The sequence below is a fragment of the Chiloscyllium plagiosum genome, unplaced genomic scaffold, assembly GCF_037043375.1.
Source record: "Chiloscyllium plagiosum isolate Xiang-an unplaced genomic scaffold, Cpla_swu_hap1 HiC_scaffold_38, whole genome shotgun sequence".
NCBI classification, from domain to species: domain Eukaryota; kingdom Metazoa; phylum Chordata; class Chondrichthyes; order Orectolobiformes; family Hemiscylliidae; genus Chiloscyllium; species Chiloscyllium plagiosum.
This window is the reverse complement of record NW_028270176.1, coordinates 61,929,752-61,949,660: the sequence shown is the minus strand read 5'-3', so window position 1 is coordinate 61,949,660 and position 19,909 is coordinate 61,929,752. Positions and strand designations below refer to the sequence as shown.

General features: G+C 40.4%; 1 gene segment (V, D, J or C); it reads left to right on the top strand.

The window, feature by feature from the left end:
- Positions 1 to 1,162: 1,162 nt before the first annotated feature.
- On the top strand, positions 1,163 to 11,023 carry LOC148139542 (Ig heavy chain C region, membrane-bound form-like). The segment is given in 6 exon segments: positions 1,163 to 1,463; positions 4,568 to 4,879; positions 6,822 to 7,130; positions 7,587 to 7,916; positions 10,748 to 10,875; positions 11,015 to 11,023. Coding segments are annotated over 6 exon segments (1,308 nt in total).
- The last annotated feature ends 8,886 nt before the right edge of the window (positions 11,024 to 19,909 follow it).

The window sequence follows — 19,909 nt, the reverse complement described above, 5'->3', positions numbered from 1 at the left end:
AGTTCGAGGTTGGAATCCAGTGACAGTGAATTGATGGCAATGCAATTCCTAGATTTATTCCTCTGTAGTTCCCATAGAGTTTGAACAATTTGGACCTGCTGTCCAAGTATTCTTGAAAAAATGTTGAAATGTTACTTTCATTGTACAAATATTCTGGAACAGTCCCTGGTTGTTGGAAGGTGTTAATAACTAACATGGTTTATGTATTGTCAAAACAGGTGGGCTGTGTTCTCCGTGATAGTGTCAAGCTCATTGTGTTCAGGTCTGTTGTGATTTGTAGTAGTGTCCCTGATTCTGTGCTAGGTGGCCTGTATTCATTTACATTTTGGAATAGTGTAGGTGGGATGGGCTTCAGATTAGTATGACAGGGCAGCGCAACATCTAGGGTCGAAGAACCTGTACTGCGCTGTAATGTTCTATGTTCTATGATTCACTCTGACTTCTCTCCGGGGGTACTGCCAGCTGTTGGGTATTTCCAGCAGCACGGCACCTCGTGGGGCAGCACGCTGGTTCCGTGGTTAGTGCTGCTGCCTCACAGTGCTAGGGACTCGAGTTCCATTCCAGCCTCGGGTGACTGTCTGTGTGGAGTTGGCACTTTCTCCCCATGTCTGTGTGCGTTTCCTCCCACACTCCAAAGATGTGCAAGTTGGGGGAATTGCAAATGTTGTATTCAGTGATTGGGAGTTTAGGTACATTAGTCAGGGTTAACTGTAGCATAATAGGGTAGGGGAATGGGTCTGGATGCGTTACTTTTCAGAGGGTGGGTGTGGACTTGTTGGGCCAAATGGCCTGTTTGCACACACTGTAGAATTTCGATGAATCTGCATTTCCTTGGTTTGTATTTTGTAAAACGTCTCTGCTCTTCACAGAAATCCAGTGAAAGTGTCAGTTGGTGAGATCTTCAAACAGTTACTGGGGTGGGATCAGGATGTTCTTCTTCCTAAATTACATGGTAATGGTCAAGGTCGAGGGCAGGTTTCTAAAGAGGGAACCAATGATCATGATCAGCAACTGGTAGGAAACAAAACTAAACCCCAGTTATGCTGTAGACTTCAGCGGGAGCATACTGGCAAACTTTACAGCTGAGGATACATTTGAGTAACTGATAAGGTCAAATTAACAGAAACTAACATGCTCAATTGGTCATTCTATTGTGGAGACACCGTCTCCCCCCACGCTTTATGGCCTGGTCTCCTCCTGTCAGGAGCACAACACCGGTTCTGTGATCTTTGGTTGTTTGGCGATGGACTATTCCCCTGACGTCACCAAGGTAACCTGGAAGAAAGGTGGGGAGCTAATCACGACTGGATTGAAGACTTACCCATCAGTGAGAAACAAGAAGGGAACCTACACCCTGAGCAGCCAGTTAACCCTGCCCGAGTTAGCGATAGATTGCCCCAGCAAAATCTACTGTGAGGTTCAACACAGCGGGACACACAAGAGCAAAGTAATGCCATGTCCAGGTACGTGTTGTGGGAACTGAGGTAAACAGATCATCTGTGATTAACATGAATAAGGCATTATTTATAACCGTTTTCACAGAATCACCTTATACAGCACAGGAAAAAGGCCCTTTGATCCATCCAATTCACGCCTATCAATAACAGCCACCTAACTATTCCAGTCTCATGTGCCAGCACACGATCCATTGCCTTGTGTGACTTGCCCTTGCAAGGATACTTCATACTTATAATGAGGGGCTCAGTCTCTACATGATTTATAGGTGCTGAGCTCCAGGCTAACACCACCCTCTGTTTGATTTTGTTTTCCCCTGATATCCACTTGGAAGCTCCTGGCCTTACCTTCGCCCTGTGCCCCTGAGGCATTGATTTCTCCATCAAGGGGAAAGGTTTCATCCAGTTTACCCTGTCTATGCCTAAAATAATTCTAGATATCATGATAATCTTCTTCCTAATTCTCCTCTGCTCCAAGGAAAACCCCTGTCTATCTAAACTAGTTTCATAACTAAAACCCTCCAACCCAGGCAAGATCCTGGCAAATCTCATCAATACTGCCTTCAGTGTAATCACATTGCTTCGATAACATGCACACAACGCTTCAGTATGGCCTACCCAGTGTTTTATTAAGTTCCAGTATCATCTCACCACTCTTCATTGTCAATGTCTAGGCTAATAAAAGCAAATATCCTCCCACTTTCTTAGCCTATTTATCCAGACGACACAGTACTATAAGGGATCGGTGGGTACATGCACCAAAGATCCTCAGGCCTTTCCAGGGTTCCACCATTCAAAACGTCATACCTCACAGATTCTTCTGCCGAATTACATCAACTTACATTTATTCAGAATAATTTCCATTTGCAACTTTTCTCTTCACATACAACCAACCCTTTTATATCCTCCTGCAATCTAAAGCCATTATGCTCATGACTTACCAACATGACGGTTTTCATTTAATCTGTGAATTCACTGGTTAATCCTCCTAACTTTGAGTCTCAATCATTGGTATGTAAGAGAAATAGCACGGAAATCAACACCAATCCCTACAGAACACCAGGAGACATAGATTTCCAGTCACGCAGACACCCGATGACTATTATCCCCTGCTCCCATCACTCAGCCAGTTCTAGATCCAATCTGTCAAATTACCTCGGATCCCATTGGCTCTGATTATTGCTATCATCTGGACATCGAGTTATCTCTATGAAAACTACAATCAAATTGTTACACATGACTTCCTCTCAATAGAACCGTGCTGAAAATTGTTGATTTATCTTCCAAATGAAAACTAATTTCACTTCTCAATAGTTTCCTTACCACTGAGACTAGCTTGACAGATCTATGTTTTCATTATTTATCCCTTCCTTCGTCCTGCATAACAGTGCAATGTTGGCTGATCTGCACTCACTTGGCACAACTGCTGTGGCCAGACGGGAATTCTAAATTATTGTCAGCAACCCAACTATTTCATCCTTTGCATCGCTCAACCGCTTGGTATACTTTTCATCTGCCCTGGAAATATAACCACTTTTCATTCAGCAAGACAACACAGAACATCACGTCATGTCTCCTAATTTCTGAAAGTACATCACAACACCCCTCCATGATGTCTGTCCCCACATTGTCACTCTAACTAGTGAACACTGACACAACACATTCGTTTTGACCACAAACTAATCCTCCGGCTCCACTCCAATAATAACACTTAATGGGCAATACTGTTTCCCGAATAATTCTTTTATTATGAATAAGTCTGTAAATTTTAAAAATATTTTCCTTTATTTTGACTGCTATTATTTTCTCATGGTCCCTTTTGCTCTTCTAATTCCTTTGTCTTTCAAACTCCCCCTTGCACGTTCTGTACTCCATATTAGTTTCTATTGTTTTGAGATTTCAGTATAGACCAGAAGCCTCCCTTGTTTCTCTTTATCTCCCCCTCCATGCCCTTTGGTGTCCAGAGCCCGCTGCATTCTTGGTCCCACGCAGTGGTTTCCTGGGAAATGCCCTCCCTGTGATTTTCCTATCTCTTTCTTAAATGTGTCACACTGCTCTAACTCAGATTTACCAATAAGTGTCAGCTTCCAGTCCACTCTGGTCAAGTCATTACCTGATCTTACTAAAATTGTCCTTCCCCTTTTCAGAACTTTGGGCCAATTTCTATTCCTTTGCAGTACAATCTGAAATCCAACTGATTTACGATCACTGTCTGCAAAGTGCTCCACCATTGATGTTTTACCCACTGAGTCGACTTCATTCCCTAAAGTTAAGTTCCGGTTCACCCCTCTCTTGCAAGGTCTGGATTAAAATTCTCTGTATTAAACACATACTTTGTTCAAATATTCTCCTGGAGGCATTTTCAGAATTGTGCTCCCTCTAAATTTTTGACAAAATGAATATCCAAGCCTATGCTGAGGAAGTGAAAAACCTCGTTACTCATTCCCCTATTTAATTTACATGTCTCTGAAATTTGCCAATGTATTCGCACTTGGTATTTAGGACCAATAGTAAGGTCTATCGTGCTCTCCCAATACTTATGTTTGCTGTGTTTTGGTTTTGAAGTACTGTCCATTTGCCTTTGTTCAAGGAGGTATCCATGATTTCATTTCTCTTTACAGCCTAAAATACTCTTGTCAGAATTGCAACAGAAACAACATTCTGTACCGCACACCCCCGCCCCCATCATTTTCTATCTTTCCCTGTCTTGTCTGAAGGCACTAAATCCTGGAATATTGAATAGCTCCTCCTGCCCGGCTCTCAATATGTCTCCGTGATAGCAACGACATCATTTCTTCATTTATGCCAGTAATTCGTCTGCCTTGTTCATCAGACTCTGTCATTAAAACGAATACCATCCAACGTTGCTATCTCCCTATAGCAACGTTGTTACCAGCCTATAGTTTCTGTGCCTCCTTGACTCCCTTGCTGTGTCCTCTAAGTTTAGCCTTTCACATTGTCCTGCTGATCTTTCTATGTGAATCCCAGCTTCTCCAGCACTCTGCACAATTATGATTCCTGTATACATTAACCACAAGAAACCTTGATATATGAGAACTGATTGTATTTGTTATGAAATTCGTTGGATAATATATGCGATGTGTTTCCTAAAGGTCCAGATATTCTCCAACCAACCCTTCTCCTAACTGTGAGCTCCAGTGAAGAAATCGCAAGCAGCAAGTTTGCAACCGTCGTCTGTTCAATCATCGAGTTCCATCCGAAGTCAATCTCCGTGAGTTGGTTGAAAAATGGCCGACCCTTGGATTCTGGCTTCTTCACGTCTCCCGTGTGTGAGGCGAACGGGAACTTCTCGTTGACGAGTCGGCTGATGGTCCCTTATGGTGAATGGTACAACAGTGCGGTCTATACCTGCCAGGTCACTCATGGAGAGAACATTCAAAGTAAAAACATCACCGCACTCCAGGGTAAGATTCACATACTGAGAGAGCTACAAATCACTCTGAACTCTGATGTGAATCAAACACACTAATTTATCAGGCGTAGGAAACAGCACGGTACAGCTTCTCGTTTCCCAACATGCCACGTATCTCATTTCAGTTTGAGTGTTACATTAGCATTGCTCATAATTCAACCTTTAGGCAAGTCAGAAAAGCATGTTTCCTCTCTGTTGCAGATAGATACTTAGACAGTGAGCTTTGTAAAATAGTTTGTTGCCTGACCATGCTGGGAGAGGCATTCAGAGTGCTGAATGCTTGCCTGGTAGCTGCTTCAAGGATAAGTTTGGGGTGGAGGGGGATATTGGAGAGATATCTGATTGAAACATAGGAAATACTGAGAGACTGAGGTCGAGTGAATGTGGAATTGATGCTTTGACTGGTAGGCGAGAGTAGGACCCAAGGGCACAGTCTCAGGGTCAAAGGGGCACCGTTTAGAACTGAGATGGGGAGGGTTTCTTCAGCCAGAGGGTGATGAGTCTGTGGAACATGTTGCTGCAGAGGGCTGTAGAGACCAGGCCATTGTGTGTATTCAAGCCAGAGATAGATCGGCTCTTGTTTAGTACGGGGAGAAGGCAGGAGAATGGCTTTAGCCTGAAATGTCGATTTTCCTGCTCGTCGGATGCTGCCTGACCTGCTGTGCTTTTCAAGCATCATTCTGATCTAAACTCTGGATTGGCCGAACAGCCTTATTCTGATGCTCTATCAAATTGACGTGGTTAACATATGCAGTGATCCTTACTTGAAAATAAATCAAAATGCGTTCAATGCTTCATTCCCTGCTCAGGAATGACCTGTTGGTTGGACATTGTACGACATCGATTGTTATCTGGTACTGAGCTCTTTAACTTCATTTATGGGATCAGACCACAGACCAAGTGGCTATCACATTTGATGAACTGGGATAAATGAGATCTCACTGAGCTTCTTTAAGATGCTCTCTGTAATTAGTGGATGAGGCAGGAGAATAAATTCTGGTGGGAATGCTACAATAGGGATGAATGAACTAGGAACTCGAGACAGGCTGATTTAGCCTGTTTGGGGTGGCGATGTTTACACAGTGAGTAGTGGATGTCTATAAAATTAGTGACATTTCCATCGCGTTTGTAGATTAATTTAAGACGCTTTTGTTTGTTTTTTTTCTCTCCTGCTATATGAAGAAATTAAAAAATGCAGCTTGGTAAATAAAGTGAAAGTACAGACCAGTTATGAACTAACTGAATGGAGGGAAAGATTTAAGGAGATGGGTGTCCTTCTCGATATCCAATGCTGTACTCAATGTCTTGTTTTCAGATCTATTCCAAACACAGCCCACGAGGAACAATGACATAAATTAGAGAATGACATCACACCAATAACGCAAAGTATTTTTAATCATGTTAAATATAATGAACAGAATTTCCATGGCTGTTCACTGCTCCTGTAACACTTTAGAACTCTGCAAAGAGAATAATTATTATTTATTATAATCTGTCCAAAATTTGGGATGTGATTTGGCAGTCAGTGTGACCAGCAGCACTTGCACCTAAAGGTTATGAACATGGAAATGAACTCATTATATTCAGATTACTCTTGTCACAAGTATCAATGGATGGTCTTAAGTGAGAGACAAACTCCGAAAGAAAGATAATTCCATGGGTTACATGATGGTATCTTCGATGATTTTACTTTTTTCACAGGTTTCACTTGTTACAAAGCCAGTGTTCTTTCGGAATAATTACACAGGGTATGTCCTCGGTAATCACAAATGTTTCACAGATCAAAATACATCAACAATAGTAAGCATCGTTTCAGAATAGTTGGAGTTGCCATTTTGGAGGTGGTGTCTTCACCCTGTGAAGGAGTAATCTGAAGATTGGCTGTTTGTATCAGAAAGGGGCATTTTTCATTGACTTTGATTTTTGTTTCAAAGAAGATACCGAGTGCCACCCTAACACCGTTAAAATCCTCCCACCGGCAGTAGAACAAGTCTTACTGGAGGCGACGGTGACGTTAACCTGCATTGTGTCCAATCTTCCTGCTGGAGTCAACGTGACATGGAGACAAGAAAAGAAGCCTCTGAAATCAGAGATTGCTGACCAGCCTGGACAGAATCCCGACAGCGTGGTCAGCAAATTAGACATTTCTACTGAAGCCTGGCTGAGTGGCGTTAATTTTGAATGTGTGGTGTACCATCAGAATCTACCGACTCCGCTGAGAGACTCCATCCACAAGAAGAAAGGTGAGCGGTGAGATTAAAGCACAAAAGATCCCATGTGTAATCCAGATCCAGTTACATCAATGTCAGGCTTTTATTGGTAATGAGCAAACACCGTTGGGGGCATTAATTATGCATCTGAAGGCAGGATAGCTGAGTAGCTGATTAAGAAAAAGATGGACCAAAGGATATTGTATTCTGATTAAGTCAGATAAGGTGGGAAGAAGCCTGAGTTGTGACGCCACCATCAGCAATGACAAATGGCCAGAATGTCCTCGTTGTGGGCTGGAAACATGGAGACAACTTTCACATTAAACTTTCCTTTTTTTAATGAACAGTATGTGTACCATACTGCTCCGTTAAAAAAACGAAAGTGAATAAATCCCAAATTAAACATGGCGTATTTTAATATTTAGCGAAATTGTGATATCGGTTCAGGATTTTTTTGGTTGATTTATATTTGTCTCAAATATTCTGCAGTGATTAATCCGCTGGAGCCATCAGTGTCGGTCCTCCTGCCACCAACAGAAGAAATCTCCGCTCAGAGGTTTCTCTCCCTCACCTGTTTAGTGAGAGGTTTCTCCCCCCGAGAGATCTTCGTCAAGTGGACAAACAATGACAAGCCGGTGAATCCCAGTAACGACAAGAACACCGAGGTGATGGCGGAGAGTGACAACACCTCCTTCTTTATCTACAGCCTGTTATCCATTACAGCGGAGGAGTGGGCCAACGGTGCTTCTTACTCCTGTGTGGTGGGACATGAAGCGATTCCATTGAAGATCATCAACAGAACAGTCGATAGATCCAGCGGTAAACCGAGTTTTGTAAACATTTCACTTGCACTGATGGACACTGTTAATTCATGTCAATAAAAATCTCAAAGTTGCATTTAATAATTCAACAGAAGTAATGAAGTGTTTTTTTTTTCCTCCAGTTGTGAGTTAAATACTGAATTAGTTGTTTCTCACTCTGACTTACATTGCATCTGTGTAGTTAAAGTGGATTATTAACAGGTCTAGAACGAGTGTCTTGTGCAGTTAATGTTCTCTGCTCAGATACACCCTGGGTCAGAGATAGAGTAAAGCTCACTCATTGCAGGATTCCGCCAAGGATGTTATCCATCCTAAATCCCTCTGTGACAAAATCTGACAATGTCCATTTTATTTCAAGAGTAGGGCACGAGTTTTGAACTTGGTCTTTTTGATTCCCCCGATTGGGCATTCTTACAAAATTCATGTCAGTTTTAAACTGCCAAATTGCACCAATTGGAAATGTAAATTTAAGACACTTTAAAATTAAATTTGATTGGAACATACCAATCGTAAAGAGTGCAGAACAGTTTGAATGTAACCTTTGATTCTGTTGAACTGCCAGGGATCTTGCGCCAGTGGATGAGTTGACAGAATGTATCTTCACTTTCACACCAAAGAGAGTCAACAGATAAGTTGTTGTGGAGCAGAGGGGAGGGGAACGATGAATGGTCTGTCCTCTTGCTCCCTGTGCAGAGTTTTCATGGTAGATGTCCTCTGTAATGTAACCCAGTTGCTAACAGGGACAGTCAGCTTCTTGCTTACTGTCCAAAGATTTAACATTTCCATGCAAAACAATACCTTTGAAGCATGTTAGACACACTTGGCTCTGTTAACAAATGATTAACATTGATTCCCATAATCCAAAACTGGTGTTTGCATCGTCCCAGTTTGAATTCCATAGTTTTGTCTCAGTTTTCTGGAGCACATGGGATCAATTCTGGTATTCGAATACCTGATATCATTTTGTTTCACATACAGAAACAAGTAGACATTTTCTAATAAACATATTCAGAAATGTTATCTCTGGGGCAGTGGGGATTTGAACTCACGCCTTTTCTCTCAGAGACAGAAGTTCTATCACTGCAACAGAAGAGTTGCTCATAAAACGGTTACCTCAGCACGACGATGGGAAATGTTTCCTGCAACACCAAGGTCAAATCTAATTATGGGCAATGCATTAAAATTAGAACAATAAATTAGAATAATGAAAATTGCAGTCTGGTATAAGAACAGATGCAGAGAGATGATCGCAAATACACACGTAATGACACATATACGGGCTCTGACCGAAACACATATTTATGTGCACACTCAAATGTGCATATAGATAAGATGTCACACATGCATACTCGCACAGAGCCACACATGCAAGTGGTACTTGAACACTCAGCTAAGCTCATACAAAAACTCACATACACCGAAAGAAAATCATTTGCACAAATGAACAGGAGTACTCACACATAACCATGAGAAACATCGACACACGGTAACACACAAATGGGCATGAATACATATACATTCATACAGCACAATGCGTACAGACATACACACATGAACACACAGATACAAATTCCGAAAAATGTTCTCCCACATGTCAACTCACACAGGCACGTAAGTGCACAGAGATAAACATTAATATCATTATTTTCCCATTTTCAGAATCACAAACATACGATGACAGAGGTAGCTTAATTAGTTATTTTTAAACCACATTGATCAGCATATATACAATATCACACGCACACACAAATTCAGAGTCTCACATGCAGGCACACAAGTGCATAGATGAACAAATAGAGGGGCGTTTATTAAATAAGGATAATGGGCACAAGGATCAGCAAGCATCCACAAACAATAGCACAAACAAGCTTATCAGGAGATGGTTTGGGAAAGATTGCCACACAAGCAAACATCATCATATAAATATAAACATCCATCAAAACATAACATTGCATGCTAACATTTATTAAGCATAAACATGAAAATAACCTAGTTTCGGTAGGATCTGAAACAGACACATAATCACATATTTTAGATAGCACTAATGAAAAGTGAACACTCAGAAAGACATTACAAGATAAGCATAGGCAGCAACGAAGTGGCATATTAGCATGATGATGCCTACACACTGGGAAAAGACCTAAATTTAGTTGCACAAACACATGAGCACACCAGCAGTAAAGGAACAGGAATATGTTTATTCATGCACAGACTCCAACATGGGCAAGAGTGAAGTAAGAGACTCCCATAACCACATACACAAACATTAAAGGGAAACCAAACATATCAAGCAGGAGATCAAATAAATTAAGGGGCACACGTACAAAAACTTATTCCTAAATATACAGATCCTACAAACTAAAATATGAAGCAATGTCCTGACTGTGATGTCACTTATATTCATGATTTGCCAAGCAATTGGTCACCAATATAAAAGATGAGAATCACATTTGAACTTTTATTCAGTGATGGCCACAATTTTCAACTAAAGTGCTGTCACAGCCTATATTTAAAATATAATGATATAATTAAAATCATCATTCGTAATAAGCATTCCTCAAATAATAATATCCTTAAATAATAGATGAAAAGAAAAATCATTTAAAACGTTCTGACATGGACAATGAAGAAAGAACATGTGCAGTTAGTATTTGTAATTTCTTGCTGAGAGTCAATAACGCACTAATAGATACAGATAAGAGTCACATTGAGAAATACGTGACTGCTTTATGAAGATGTAATGGTCTCCAATTACATGACTTGGATGCAGATATATCGATCTGGATCAATAAACAATCTAAATGCGTTCTCTCGGCTTTATATTCATAGATTCAATAGATCGCACTTGGATTGAAGACTATGAGGATGATAACAGCAACATCTGGACAACTGCTTCCACGTTCATCACCTTGTTCTTCCTGAGTATTTTCTACAGCGCTGCCGTCACTCTGGTGAAGGTGAGAATAATCACAACTTTCTCACGCCAAGCAGCCCAATATGTTTTGTGAAATCTCTAAGTGTGCCATTGAATAAACATTATATCTGAAAGTCCCTGATCATAAATATCTGCGTCATTGCTTTCTCTCTCTTTTCCAGGTTAAGTGAATGAGATGTGGACCCCTTTGATTTTCCTGATCTGATTATCAAGGTCTCCGAATTCCCAATCTCCAATCTGTCCTGTTGCTGACTCTAACAGTTTATCAGCGTGTAACTGAGACAATTATTGATGGATTTTCCTTCTTACTTTGATATCTTTGAGATGGTTGTGGTTGGAAGAATTTGTAGCTTCCCAGTTGTTTGCAGCCCGTTTGTTTTGTTTTTATTTGCTCCTTACTCAGAATGGTTGCCTATCCTTTCTGATGAGCCTTTGTATTCCCTTTCTTGTGACTGTTATTGATGTACAGAAAATTCCCAGCTCACAGCGCATGGGTTCTCATCTCAATGTGGCATCCATCCATGATATTCACTTCTGTTAGCTTTTACATCAATCTTTTGTTTAAAGATGCTTTCTGAAATGGTTAATAAATCTCGAATGAATATGCACTAACCTTGAGTTTGCTTAATTCTTTCTTCAAGGCCAGTCAGTAATAATACATTTTCCCACATCCTACTCCTTTCCCAGTCAAATACTTTCACTTGTTCTGTTTGATTGTATTTTATCAAGTCATTTAGTTTAATGCTGCGCTACCATGCAGCCCACTAATGTAAATACATCTTTCACACGATATGCCTGATTGAACACTTCAGAGGTAGAATGTTTAGAGAACATTTCCGCTTATGCACCAAGAGTCACGGCCTCGGGTCACCTCATAATAATTTTATAGGCTCCACCAGAAGCCGAAAAAAGGCAGACAACGGAGTTTGAAAGTTTACTCTACACTGTCTAAACTAAAAGTACTCCCAATGTCAGGACAGCCTGGGTTAGTAATGCAGAAATCGCCACCTAAAGCGCTCAACGAAACATTCATCAGCCAAAAATGTCAACGTTCAGTCAGGTATTCAGACACAACACGTGCACAATCCAAGGGCGGATTCTCAGAACTGGAGTTTTTCTCACACATAAATCTCATGGAGCACAAATCCTGGGATCTACTTGACACACCACACCTGTCAAATCCCAGAGAATGAGACTGAGATCTGTCTGATACAGGGATATTACTGAACAGCAACTCTCAAAAATAATAAATCAGAGGGCGCTGTGATCAGGAAAGGCACAGCTCTTGATTACCTGAAATATTCAGCCATTGAGATCCATATGACGCAAGACGGAATTGAGAACCAATCACAGCAACTGGTCACAGAGTCTGGAAACTATCAGCAGAGGAGAACAGTCCCAATTTCTCAGAGTTGGTGAGGTGTATCATCCCGGGAATAGTGTTGTGAATCAGTCACGCACCCAATCTCATAACTTTGCATTTTTTTCAAAAACGTGGCACCTGAAACGAGATGCAACATTCCAGGTGAGACAAGAGACTGTTTTATTTCAGTTTAACATAATTGCTGTGTGTTTGTTCTCTACAGTGTAGGGTGATGAAGTCGGGTTTATTTGCTCTTCTGTCCATGTGTCATGGTACATTCCCTGATTTGTGCACATACACACGGGGGATCCTCTGCTCCTGCACCCCTTTGGGTTTACCCCCTTACTATTGTATGTTCCCCTGAGTTCATCACAAAACAAAGAAGCAGGTCACCCCTCCCTGAGACTGAGATCTATCTGACACACCGATATTAATGAATAACAATCCTCAACAATTATAAATCACAGGTTGATTTCGATCAGGGAAGGCAGAGATGAGAAGTTCTGGAAACCCTGCTGCTTTCCATATCCTTTCCCACAAGCCGTCTGTCAAGCTTTGAAGCTCATAGCTGTTCTTCCAATATCCTCACATTTTATTTTAAATTGCTATTAATATTTTACTGTAATTTTGTATTATAGACCAAAGCACAGGTTGAACCAACAAGGACTCCAAACACTGAACTCTGAGAACGTACACGATAAGACAATCTACATTCTGAAACGGCAAACACCCGTTAACAAATGGTTAACAAGTACAATACAGCTGCTGAGATTAACTTGAACTCATCAAAATAAAAGGAAAATAATCTGGAGGTACAGTGGTGTAGGCAAGGTCTGGACAGACAGAATGGAGTTCGTTTTTTAAAATTCTTGTTTCTATCCAGAATTTTCCTTCCACACAATGTAACCTTTTATTTCCCATCACCCAATCACCCATAGTATCTTTATTTTCAGCTACTAACCATCACTAGTAAATTGAATAATTTATGTTCAAAGCCCCTCCCATCATCAAAGGTACGGCAGAAGTAGGAAGAGCTAGAAGGAGATTGGAGTCAATTTTTCTTGTGATGAAACATGACTACTGTTCTAACACAAGGGATTTCTGAGGGATGGTCTAGTGAAGCTATGTGGATGGAACTCAGAAATAAGAAAAGCATGATTACTTTGATGCGATTGTAATAGTCCCCCCAGTAGTCAGAGTGAAATTGAGTAGCAAATATGTCGAAAGATCTTATTTATACGTGAGAATAATGGGATTGTAATGATAGCAAATTTTAACCTTCCAAACATAAAGTGGGACAGCCATGGTCTTAAGAGCTTGGATGGTGAGGAATTTGGTAAGTGCTAAAGTCAAATTTCTTCATTAATATCCAGATGCAACTATCACAGAAGGAGCAAACCTGACCTACTCTTGTGATATAAGGCAGGGCAAGTGACTGAATGGTTAGTAGGGGAGCTTTTTGGGGCCGGGTCATAATTCGACTAGTTGTAAAATATTTATGGAAAGGATTGGAATTATGTATAAGTTAAAGTTCTTCATTGGACGAGGGCAAATTTTGATAGTATGAGACAAAAAACTTTCAAGGGTTGATTGGAGTAGACTGTTTGCAGCTCAAGGGACGGGCGGCAAAAGTGAGGCTTTCAGAAGTGAGATAACGAGAGTTCGGAGGCGTGATGTTCCTGTTGGTGTGAAGATAAGGCTGGTAAGTGGAGGGAACACTGGAGGATTAAAGATATTGAGGCTCTGGTTCATATTAAGAATGAATCGTATATTAGATATAGAGAAATGAGATCAAGTGAATCCCGAAGAGTACAAAAGGTGCAGGACATTGTAAAGAGGGAAATGAGGAGGGCAAGAAAGGAAAATGAGATAACCTTGGGAGATAACGTTAGAGATAATCCAAAGAGATTCGACTAGTAAATTAAGAGCAAAGGGGTAGATCATAGAGTCATAGAGATGTACAACTTGGAAACAGATCTTTCAGTCTCACTTGCCCATGCTGACCAGATATCCTAAACTAATCTAGTCCCATTTGCCAGTACTTGGCCCATATCCCTCTAAACCCTCCTATTCGTCTGCACACTCAGATGCCTTTTAAATGTTGAAATTGCACCAGCCTCCACTGCTTCCTGTGGCAGTTCATTCCATACACACCATCCCCTGCATGAAAAAGTTACTCCTTAGGTACTTTCAACTTTTTCCCCTCTCACTCGAAACCTATACTCACGAGTACAGGTTGAGATGAGACTCCACCCACTCCAGGGAAAAAGACCTTGTCTATTCACTGTATCAATGCCTCTGATGATTTTATAAATCTTTATAATGTCACCCCTCAGCCTCCAACGCTCCAGGGAAATCAGCCCCAGCTCTTTCAGCCTCTCCCTATATAACTCTACATGGCTGCGAATATGTATAAGCCTAGAGGGATGGTTTCATAAATCATGTTACATTTTATATAAACGCTGTTTTTTTTATTATCATTTAGTTTAAAATGGAGGATGGGTGCCTTTTCAATTTCATACCAGTAGCACAGAAAGACCTGGGGAAATAAACTGCAACAAAAAAGAAATGGACAAAAGTGATTGCTCTACGGATAATCTCACCATATCATTCGTGTAAAAAATAATTCCCTGTTTTGACCTTGAAGTTAATAGAGTCTATTAATTAGTCCTGTGTGTGTAATAATTTTCATCTATCTGTCATTCTTCATTTAGTTATTATAGTTACCGTGTGGATTACTGCAACTCTCTAAAAATTCAAAACAAAATAAAGTAAAACTGCAATTTAAATATTGTATCTAATTACAACAAAAAAAATTAGCAATTCAATGACACCAAATTGGAAAGGAATGTTGAAATGTAGCCAATCCTGAGGAGCACAAGAAGTTGCAAGAGATCATTAATTAATTTACGGCATGTTCAAATAATTAGCAAATGAAGATCCACACAGATAAACGTAAGGTGTTACATCTTGGTCGGAATAATGTGCAGGTCATTTATTCAAAGAGGCACGTCTAAGTGAGGGAGACAAACAAAGGGATTTCAGACAATTACATCAGTCACTAACAATTTCACCACAGGTTCCAAAGGCCATAAAAATGCAAACAAGGCTCTAAGCTTTATCTCTGAAGGGATAGATTTGAAAGTAGGGTCACTATAGAAATTTGGTTCACTATAATTAAGAGTATTGCCTGCAGTTCGAGTTGACATATTATAGAATGTATGAGAGAGAGTGAAGAGAAGATTTATAAGAATGCTACACAAGTTTCTGGCTGTGTATATCAAAGAAGAATTGTTGTGCTGTTCACTTCTCTCTTGAAAAGAAGGATGACAGTTCTAAAATTATGAACGGTTTTGAAAAGAGAAGGTACAGAGAAAACATTTCACTATGGGGTAGAACATAACTAGAGGTTGTCAATATAAGACGGTACCTCAAGAAATCCAAAAGGGAATTCAGAAGAAACCTCTTCACTGAAAGAATGATGAGAATGGGGAATATGTGACCAGACGGAATACTTGAAATCAATAGTTGAGATGTATTTCAAGGAAACTAGGCAAGCACTTGGAAGGGATGGGAATAGAGAATTACAATGGGCGATTTAGATGAGGAAAGATGTGAAACACCTTGAGTGGAACATAAGCGCTGGCATGAACTGATTGTGTCAAATGGTCTGTTTTTCCTCTGTAATCCTATGTAGAAAATCACCATTGTATGAAACAAAAAGTGTATTAAGAACATCGAGAAGAACTATAAAGTTTCTCACAAAAAAGTCTCAAGTATTCAGCACTGAATGTAAATGATTTTATCACATGGTCACACTTCACTATTTGCTTGCTAGCACTGAAACAGCAGTAATCACAGTACTCTTACTAGGAGTAGGAGTAACCCCGTGACCATGCACCAATTGGGGGATCTTAATGACTTATTAATGGTCTCAGTAGGACCTGCCAACCTGGTCCTGGGAATGTTCTGAACACTCCAGCCCGCACGGCTTCTTTCACTCACTTACTCTGATTTCCAGTTCCCGTAATGATCGCCACCATGGACAGGAGACTGTTCCAGTATGCAGATGGGATACCCTGTTATGAGCCATAAGGTACTTCATTAGGTGGGACATCCTGCAAGCGTGTCTCTAGGATGCAGCAGGAGGTCTCCAACACAATGGAGGACCCACCTACTGCTAACAAACTGCCAGCATTGGCGGGAACGGACTCTACATTGACCACCTGTGTGGCCATCCTTTCCCTAATATGGGATCAATAAAATACTACGGAGGTGGAAATATGAGAGCCACTGAAACTCCTTCCTTCCCTTATTATTATCCACCTAATGACCTGCAGCCTGTCCCTAGAGGGCTGATAGAACCCAGTCCCATTCCAATATTCAAGAACATGAAGAGCTGGCAAACTGGTCAAAACTGATAAAGCTTAACACAAACAGTCTTGTCCTGAGTGTTAAATTCTAAAGTGTAACTTGAGATGAGTTCAATAAAAATGGCAGAAGTACCGAAACAACCACTTCCGTCCATTAGAAACAAATTTCTATGAATGGGAACGGGTGGTCCGCTATTTGGAATGGAACAGTGCATTTGAAAAGTTAATATAGAGCAGCAATATTATGTGATGGATGTGTGCACAGTTTGAAGCTGTTTGCTGATTCAGTTTTGCTAAAGCTTTGGCAAATACATTCCAATTAGAATCAATTAAATCTGCCAAAGTGGACATTAAATACTCACATTTATGAGATGCTTTAACATAGAACATAGAAAAGTACAGCACAGAACAGGCCCATTGGCCCACGATTGTGTGCCGAGGTTTAATCCTAATGTAAAATATAATAACAACCTACACACCCCTCAACTCGCTTATAAGTCCCTAATGACTCTGCTTCCACCACCACCACTGGCAATGCATTCCATGCATTCACAACTCTCCACGTAAAGAACCTACCTCTGACGTCTCCTCTATACCTTTCTACTAATATCTTAAAAATATGACCCCTTGTACCAGTCAATCCTGCCCTGGGGAAAAGTTAGCTATTGACTTTATCTATTCCTCTCATTATCTTGTATACCTCAATCAGGTCTCCTCTTTTCCTCCTTCTCTCCAGAGAGAAACGTCTGAGCTTATTCAACCTATCTTCATAAGGCAAGCCCTCCAGTCCAGACAGCATTCTGGTAAACCTTCTTTGAATGCTCTCCAAAGCCTCTACATCTTTCTTACAGTAGGGCGACCAGAACTGGACACAATATTCCAAGTGTGGTCTCACCAGGGACTTGTAGAGCAGTCGCAAAACCTCGCGGCTCTCAAACTTGATCCCCATGTTAATGAAAGCCAAAACACCAAATGCTTTCTTAACAACTCTATCCATTTGGGTGGTAACGTTGAGGGATCTATGTACTGCACACCCAGATCCCTCTGTTCCTCCACACTGCCAAGAATCCTGTCTTTAACCCTATATTTATTCGAGTCCGACCTTCCAAACTAGAAAAGGATGCGCCAAATGCCAAACAGGGGAAGTTTATTGGCATGTATCAGAAGAGTTAGGACCAAGACCAAAAACATGAAAGCAGCTTTTAAGCAAGCTTTCAAAGAAAGAATGAGTACCAGAGGGCATCTGAGGAAGTTTATCAGTAAAGTACAGCTAATTAAGGGGGCTTGGCCATACTCATGGACAAAAAGATATAAAGCAATCAGAGAACCAAAGAACAGAGTGTGTATATAAGGGGTACAAGAGACAGCGTGGATCAAGGCTTTGAAGAATTTAGAGATAGACATAAGTTTAAACTCAATACATTAGATGATAATGAGCCAGTTGAGATCTCAGTCCTTTCTCTATAAGCACAAGTTTAAGTTTACCAGTCTTGTCCAGGCCAGCAGTAAATGGGATTTTTATTTGCACTGTCCACATCTCCTGATTTCACAAGATATCTTAGTTTTGTAAATGCAATAGAATGCATTTTGCACCGTTTCAGCAATTCATTAAATAGAAATTGACCAAAGTAAACAACTTTCCAAAGCTGTCTTTCAACAGCCAGACTGATACAATATTCAAAGAGGATCTTCATGAACAAAGTGGGCTTGTCAGGGGGTTAAATTATTTCAAATTCGAAAACTAGATTCCATTTTAATCATATCAGCTGGATGTTGGATACTCCATTAACCAAAGGTTCCCAAATTCAAACGATTGTTTGCATATACAGAAATATTTTGACATAAAGGGAAACAACATTTTGTACTAACAAGAAAAGAGTTCTGTTGCTTTGGAAAGTGCACAATGATTGATCGAGATGTTCCCAATGAAAAAGTGGACTGGTCAGATGGTGATGGACAGTTGACAGCTGAACTTTGTTATGTTTTCAATTGGCAGGTTGCCTAAGTAGTCAAGGTATTGTCATGCCAAATGAGGCAGAGAATGGCCATCACCAATTTAGTCGAATCACAACAAGCATTAGCAGTTAACTGCCAACCATCACCTGGTCCACTCTCCATGCCTTTACCAATCAGCACTCATTACCCAGACAGATTAAATGCTTTCTCCCTTTCCAATGGAATTTTTGAGAGTGTCCTGCCAAGTACAATATTAAAGACTTAAATAAAAAAAAAATATTTTCATCAATACTCAAATTTCCATGTTGTACCAGCTGGCAGAGGTGAAACTTAACTATAATGTATCAGGCCTACAATGAACTGGTAAAGTTCTGCACTGGTCTCAGAGGAAAACCAGCAACAATATCCTTGTGGAGACAATACTTTGCCTTTGAACCTATACAACAACAATTTCAAAGCCATTGAGGAACAGAAATAAATAGAAACAAACCACATCCACATGCACACAGCACACTATTATTTAATGTAATAGAGAGAAATTCTGCACTAACAGAAAACCTAATTGTCATTCTGAATACTGAATGTGGCAACAAAAGCACCTTTGTGATAATGACCGTTTGAAAATCTAGCCCATATTGGTTTGCAGCAGTTGAAGAATTAGTCATTCTATTATGAACCCCGGTTAGTTACGACCCCAGTATGTGACCATAGATTCAGATTGTTTTTAAAGGCAGATATCAATATGAAGTTGCACAGTGGCAGGAGCACGGCTATCCTATGGACAGCACTAAAGAGATCTCACACCCATTGGCTCTTTAATAAAGAAATGGGGCAAACCTCAGAGATAGGGAAATGTAAATAAAGGAATCACTATCAAGATTTCATCCAATTTGATAGTAACTGATACCTGATCACCAAATTCAGCTGCCACTTGAAAGGATGAAAGAAGCCCATAAGGAGAACTCAAAATTTCACTTGATTCTGTGTCACATTATCGCAAGAGAGCTTTGTAGTTGTCTTCTAGCAGACATCATTTTTTTCCACAAACCACAGAGATCAGAACCGAATAGTGCAGAACCACATCAAAACTCATCTCCAGAAGCTGTGTCAATTGGTGTTTGGGTTTGCAGTGCCTCTGTATTCTGAGCTTCGGCCCCAACCTCTCGCTGATCACTAGCTTTCTTGATAAGTTGCAGTTCCAGTCAGTTTCTATTTCATCATTGTCTCAGATTATAGAGGTTTCAGTATCAGTGAGTCCGCCAGTATAGCGCATTAGTTAAATCAGCAGTGGCTCCACTGAAAAGGCTTTTAAATCCTGAGGTTCATAGAACAGCACATAGTTATCCATGTTAAAAGATGTAATA